The 6,085-nt window shown below is 46.6% G+C and overlaps 1 protein-coding gene across 11 annotated transcripts; it reads left to right on the top strand.

Annotated features, from left to right (window-relative positions):
- Nucleotides 1-797: 797 nt before the first annotated feature.
- Nucleotides 798-5,563, top strand: LOC112283576 (uncharacterized). 11 transcript variants are annotated; one of them, XM_024522464.3, is made up of 3 exons: nt 798-1,085; nt 2,272-2,328; nt 2,470-5,563. In XM_024522464.3, exon 3 carries the CDS (start codon nt 2,868-2,870, stop codon nt 5,286-5,288), a length of 2,421 nt encoding a protein of 806 aa, XP_024378232.1. In that variant the 5' UTR covers nt 798-1,085; nt 2,272-2,328; nt 2,470-2,867; the 3' UTR covers nt 5,289-5,563. The 11 variants fall into 11 exon arrangements, with proteins under 11 accessions (XP_024378232.1, XP_024378229.1, XP_024378231.1 ...); XM_024522461.3 differs by having other exon boundaries at nt 2,266-2,328; XM_024522463.3 differs by having other exon boundaries at nt 2,250-2,328.
- Nucleotides 5,564-6,085: the final 522 nt, after the last annotated feature.

Here is a 6,085-nt window from a genome sequence, read left to right as displayed (position 1 = left end):
GCCCTGGTGGCCATGCTCGCAAGGGAGACCAGTTCAACAGGCCAGACTGGATGGATTCCACGCCGTGACCCCCTTTTCTTTTCTGCACCTTTCACACAAACACTGGCCGCTCATCGCCCCCTTAAAATACAGTTCCTGCCGTCGAAGTTTCGAGATTTGCAACTCTGTCCTGAGGACACACAACGGTTGCGTCTTTTTCTACAATGTAGACAGAGCGCCGTATGTACTGCGGTGCTTGGATATCTGCTGTATCCTCACACTCCGAGATTGCACTCTTTTCGATGCTTCTCCATTATTGTGTTGTGTACTTGAGCTTCTCTGTCTACGTAGGCAGATGGACGTTGAAAAGTGGGAGATAAAACGTTGGAATCATTTGACCAACGTGTGTAGGAGCCACGTCTGTTCGCTGTGAGAATGGATGAAGGCTTTCAAAAGCTGGTTTCAGGAAAGCATCTGCCATCCCGTTTAGAGGGGCACGGATTCGACTTAACTGGAGGTTGTTGGGTCTCCGTCAACCAAGAGAAGCGCAACAAATGATGGGGTCACAGTAGTTGGCAACAGTGCCTGTGTCAATGGAGAACCGTCTCGTCTTCTTCTCCTTCGTCCGCTCTAATTCAAGGCCATGGCAGCGTTGACAACGTGCAGTGATTTGACGCACTCGTGGACTCATCTACTCTTCTCGCAGACACAGGAGCTGGTCCCCGTTCGCAGTAATGCTTGCTTAAGTGGCGCAGCGTGAATTTACCCACACTGCTCTGGGCCACCGGAATCCGTTGGGGGGGGGGGGGGGGGGTCGGGACATGGAAACACTTGGATGAGAGCGTTCATTTTGCGAAGCGTGACCTGGAACCTGGTCGCCTTTTGCAGAGCACACTCCGCAACCCTACTGGCAAGCTTTTACTTTTCATCTAAATTATTGTGAACTACCGCTGGGCATGAGCCGGTCCCGTTTGTGATCTACCACTGTGGGAGGAGGTGGATGAGCTCAGACAGAGGTGGTGCTGAATTTTGCAAGAGCAGTTGGGGGAGCGAGATTATGAGATGTCGTGGAGTGGATTGGAGAGCTCTAGCGCGGCGACTGGGGAGTGAGTCCTGAGGCTCTGTGAAGAAGGAGAATTCCGTTTTTTTGGAGCGCTGTGAATGTCTGTTGTTAGTTATGAGTTCACTTGTTGTGGAGAATGTTGGATGATCGTCTTTGTTGTCTCTAGCTGTGATTTTCGGGGTAGATCTGTGTTTCGCGTGGGAGTGGTTGGTTTTGGCGTGTGAGTCGGATGATTGCATGCATCCTCGTTCGAATTTCGGGTAATAGGTGACATGTAAGCCGTTCGCAACTCTTTCTTCTCCCGATCTCCGTTCTGTCCTGTGTACGTGCAATTGTTTTTAGGTTTTGAATCAGCTGAAAAAGATGCTGCGTCGAACGTCTGGTACTTATTTTTTGGGTTGCCCATTGTTCTGAAATGTCCGAGGCTTTAAAGTCTTGATAGGAATGAGGTTTTGTGAATTTTCTGCAACCGCTGGGATGAATTCTGGTCATCAGTTTACGTGGGACAGGTTGATGGAAAATTCTTCGGTGAATGTACACATTTGGGTCGCTTTTACTTGTAGAGTGTCGGGCGGGCTTATTTTTCATTTATAATATCATCGATGGAGGAGCATGACTTCAAACAATGAGAACTATCTATGAAAGAAAGGGGTTCTTTTGAATAGCTGGAGTCGGTATCATTGTTCTGCACAACAGCTACTTGTAATCTCAACTTAGTGCTGACAAATTTCAGAGCAGTTCAGTAGTGATGAAGTGACTTTGTAGTCTTCACATGAAGAGATGGCAATGACTTGCCATTATACCAGCAATTCTAGATGTATGAAGTGGTAGCACCGGTCGCGGAAGTCTGCTTCAGATTTGTTGTCTGCAAAACGGTTTCTTTTCATTTGCTGGGTTCTGCTCGGTTCTTCACCAGTTATAATCTTGTCAAGCGGTTCTGTTCCTAGTAGAGAGCTATTCCTTCGCTCTTCTCTTTTCTTTTCCTTTGTTTTGAAAAATGGCCATTTTACTTCTGAGAAGCATAACATATTTCTGTTCACGGGTTCCTTAGTCATGGAGTAGGTTTGATTTGCTTATAATGTAGTTGCCAGTAATGTCAGTGATCATTGATTGTGATCATGACCTTAGCATCATCTTTTGGATACTTGTGCCTGAATTTGTGGCGTTGTAGCGTGTGTTGCTGTGTTTTTACTGAACAAAAAATTAGTTGCACATTGAATTAGGTGCAGGTGAGAAATTTTCATCGACTTTCACGATGGTACTTCAACCAAGAGCAATCTCAAACTGTAGGATCGACTGCCCTATGGTTGCATGGCCTTGTTCTCTGTATACTTGGGAGTCTATTGGCAATCTTCAAAAGCTTGTAGGAGACTTGATTACTTGGTTTCAAAAATTCGGACTAAAACCTTCTCCTTTTGATCCAACAGAGAGGGGCAGCAGGCGCATACCCATTTAGTTTTTCGTTGCAGAGATCTGCCCATCTTCGAATGGTTTTACTTCAATGCTCGATGACCCTTTGGATACAGCTCGTTTCACGAAAATACCCTAACTCTCTCATCTGGCATCGGCGATTCTATGGTTGTGTAGCAGTTGTTTAAAAGAAATAGAAATTTTCTTCATGGCTGGTCAAGCAGAGTGCCCAAGTCCTGATGCTATCACTCTCAACCCTAAAAGCAGAGTACTTTTGACAGTCTTGCTGCTTGGGCAGCAGCCTTACGGCTCTGAAAGCTTGTATACTTAGTCCCCTGCACCGAGCTCATATATACAACGCAAATCTCACTTTTATATTACGTTATGTGAAAGGGGATTTTGTGCTCTAGAAGAAATGGGCACGAGGGTATTTTCCGAGATTGGCACTCTCATATCGAGTCACCCATATCTTTCCTGCAGTCTGTTAGTGTTCCTCACACCTCCCTTTTTCCCAATCCTCAAGTTCTTCTCTCCTCTATTGATCTCAACAGCCGTGTTCATTTTGACGTTGGTTACAATGGGACCTCAATTTCAAGATCCCTCGGATCGGAAGGGTGACTTTCAGAGTCCATTGGAAGATAATGCCGGACATGACTCTTTACCGGGTTTCAGACCTGAAGATAGAGAGAGGGATTTCAGGAGAAAGGAACCCAGCAAGGATCTTCGTTCTACATTGGGTGATTGGTTCACATCTTGTAAAGATTCTGGGTTGGTGTGGGTTGAACAGAAGCTGCGAAACGAGGATTGGAGGGGAGCATATTTGAATGATGATAATGTTTCCATTTTACAGGAAGCATTTGCCCTCAGAGCTGAAGACAAACCACGTGAGACGGTGAAGCTAGCAACCAGGAGAATTCCAGCCGGGGAGGAAAGAACTGCTGGGCTTCATTCATCCCAAACGCAAGGCATTGCTGATTTAACAAATCTAGATCTTCGGAGGTCGTCTCACTTAGCTATCGACAGAAGCTTTGAAAGGCCTCCCTCTTCCGTTGTTGGGACTAGTGCTCGAGACCTTCCCCACAACATTTTCTCACCCCTCCCGAGTTTCTCTAGAGGACATGGCTCTGTCACGCCATTTGAGAATGCCATACCTCCCCCTATCGAGCATCATATGCCACCACTTGTAACCGGTCCTGCGGAAGTCACTGGTCCTCTTTACAAATCCTTCGAAGACGACATGGACACAAGTGATGAGGAGTTTGATCACCATCACTTCCATCACGATGAAGATATGTATCTCGAAGTTGGGGAGAGACCATCGGATTCCAGGTTCATCTCTCGGGGCGAGAAACCGGCGGCCAATGGTACTTATAACCATCCTCCTCCGTTCACGGTGCAAGAGGATGTCTTGCCTTCCTCCAGTGACAGTGACGAAGATGGTATTCTTTTTACAAGCTTGCATCATAGGATTGGGGCGCTGGAGCCATCTTTTCGAAAGACCGATGGCGAAGTTCACAATCGTGACATCAACGTGCATGACCAGCAATCAGCACATCCTACAGGAACTCGTGTGGAAAGAGCTTCACACCACGACAATGTTCCTGAAGGACATTCCCCTCCGGTTAAGATTCGGCATGAAGAGAAATCAGTTCCAGCACCGAAGAATCATTCTGAAAACTATTCTTATTCTTCAGCAGCTCACAAGGCGAGCTCACTGTCCGAAGGGGGTGTGGAGTGGCATGAAATGCCGGAGTTGGAGGATATACAACCAGCGGGGAAAAAAACTCGTGAATTTTCTTCCAAAGTAGCAGATAGTTCAGAGTTTACACCTAGTAACCTTCATGTCACAGGTGGAAGGTCTCGTGGAGTTTCAGTCAATCATAAGGAGCCTGATGCGGCAGATGTCTCTAGAGACCATGCTACTGTCAATGAAAGATTCCGCCATGGATCTGCCGTGCCCGCTGATCTCACAGATGTTTCGGGGGACCCACCTCATTTTGCTGAGAGATCAATGTCACTGCCAGGTTTAGGAGGCCTTGCAGACACCGGGAGTGTAGAGTCGGCTCCAGCTCACGAGGATCCACCCTCATTAGACGAGTCACTTCCTGACAAGGTTCAAGAGCCTGTGCATTCCACTGGAGTTTTGAACCACTCGATCTCATCTCCTGGTGCCACAAAACCACTCGACCCGATAATCATACCACGAAGCAGTGCTGACCAAGGACCTGTAAGTCCTGATACAGATTTCGGGTATGCTACCACTCCCGATCATGAGAGGCGAGGTCTGGCGGCAAGACGTTTTTTAGCACCGGAGCAGTACGATTCCGTCACCTCTATCAGTGGGGACGAGCTTGAGCATGGGCCGCCTGTGAGGCAACTATCAACGAAAGAGAAGATCGAGCAAAAACTCGAGGCCTTGAGCAATTCTATGCCGCGTGATGCCACTCCTGGTCCTGCAGATGTGTCAATGTTGGGGGCAACAACTGATGAGCAAGTAACTCATGTTGCAGACAAAATGAAGAGCTTTGTCAAGGACTCTCCATCCAAAACATTCCATCCTGATGCCCCGGAACTTCAAATCAAGCCACCGTCCACGAAAGTCCCGTTGAATGCATCACCCAGCAAGCCTGCAATCTCAGCTTCTGCTCTCCCAAGGCGACCGATTCGGTCTTCCAGGTATTCCAGCACACTAGACTCAAGCGAAGATAGTTCTGACGACGATGAGCAAATAGATTTAGACTCGGACATCGACTCACAGACAGATTCTGAGGTGGAGATTGCTCAAACACGGTTCAAGCCACCTCCGAAGCCATCACCAAAGCTGCGCCCATCGTGACTTCCTGTACATGCTTCGACGCCTTGGAAGGAACTTGTAAAGTGGCTGTAAGGCATCCCCTCCTACCGTGAGTTATCATTTTTCTTCATCATCTTTTAAGGATCTTTTAAAGTAGCGGCTTCTGCCTTAATTCTGCAGGATTTCTATCCCCAACTGCTGGGATTTGTAGGTTGTATATCCGCAATGAGTCTTGACTGTTCTACAGATACCTGCCCCTACATTGATATCGTCGTTCTAATATATCTTGCCAATATCTGAGGAGATTTTTATGATCAGATCTTGACATTTCGTGTCGGTATTTCATCGCTGTAGTAGAATTAAAACGCGAATGGGTATGGCTTGTTTATTCGTGCTTGCATGTCGATCTGCCGATTTTCATTTGTGCAGATTTTTTGACAGGGATTTCCTAGTATCGGAGTATTATTATTGTTTTATTTTTATATAAAAACAACCAAAAACAACAAAATAGTGCACTGATAAACAGTTGGTAGAAGCACGTCAAACCACCATGTGAAGGTGTGACGCTCGCCACATTCTACCACAATCTAAGGTTTCAGTAGAAGCAGAATTAAACGCAAAGTACTCAAAAGAGATATCTGGCTCATTGAGTTAAATCTCTCCAGGGCTGTAATCACTGAAACAAGTGTTGTGAAGGGTTTTGTGACCCACATGAGGTCAGAATTGGTAAACAAAATTGTGTCACAAAATCGCACAAACATGTTCGGAGGTGGCCAAAGATTCTGATTTGACTCAATGTTTTAACTCCCTCTTGTGCCCCATCCATCCATCCATCATGG

This window comes from Physcomitrium patens, chromosome 6 (genome assembly GCF_059467195.1).
Source record: "Physcomitrium patens ecotype Gransden chromosome 6, ASM5946719v1, whole genome shotgun sequence".
Taxonomy (NCBI): domain Eukaryota; kingdom Viridiplantae; phylum Streptophyta; class Bryopsida; order Funariales; family Funariaceae; genus Physcomitrium; species Physcomitrium patens.
The sequence above is the reverse complement of the archived record's forward strand: the minus strand, read 5'-3'. Positions and strand labels throughout refer to the sequence as shown.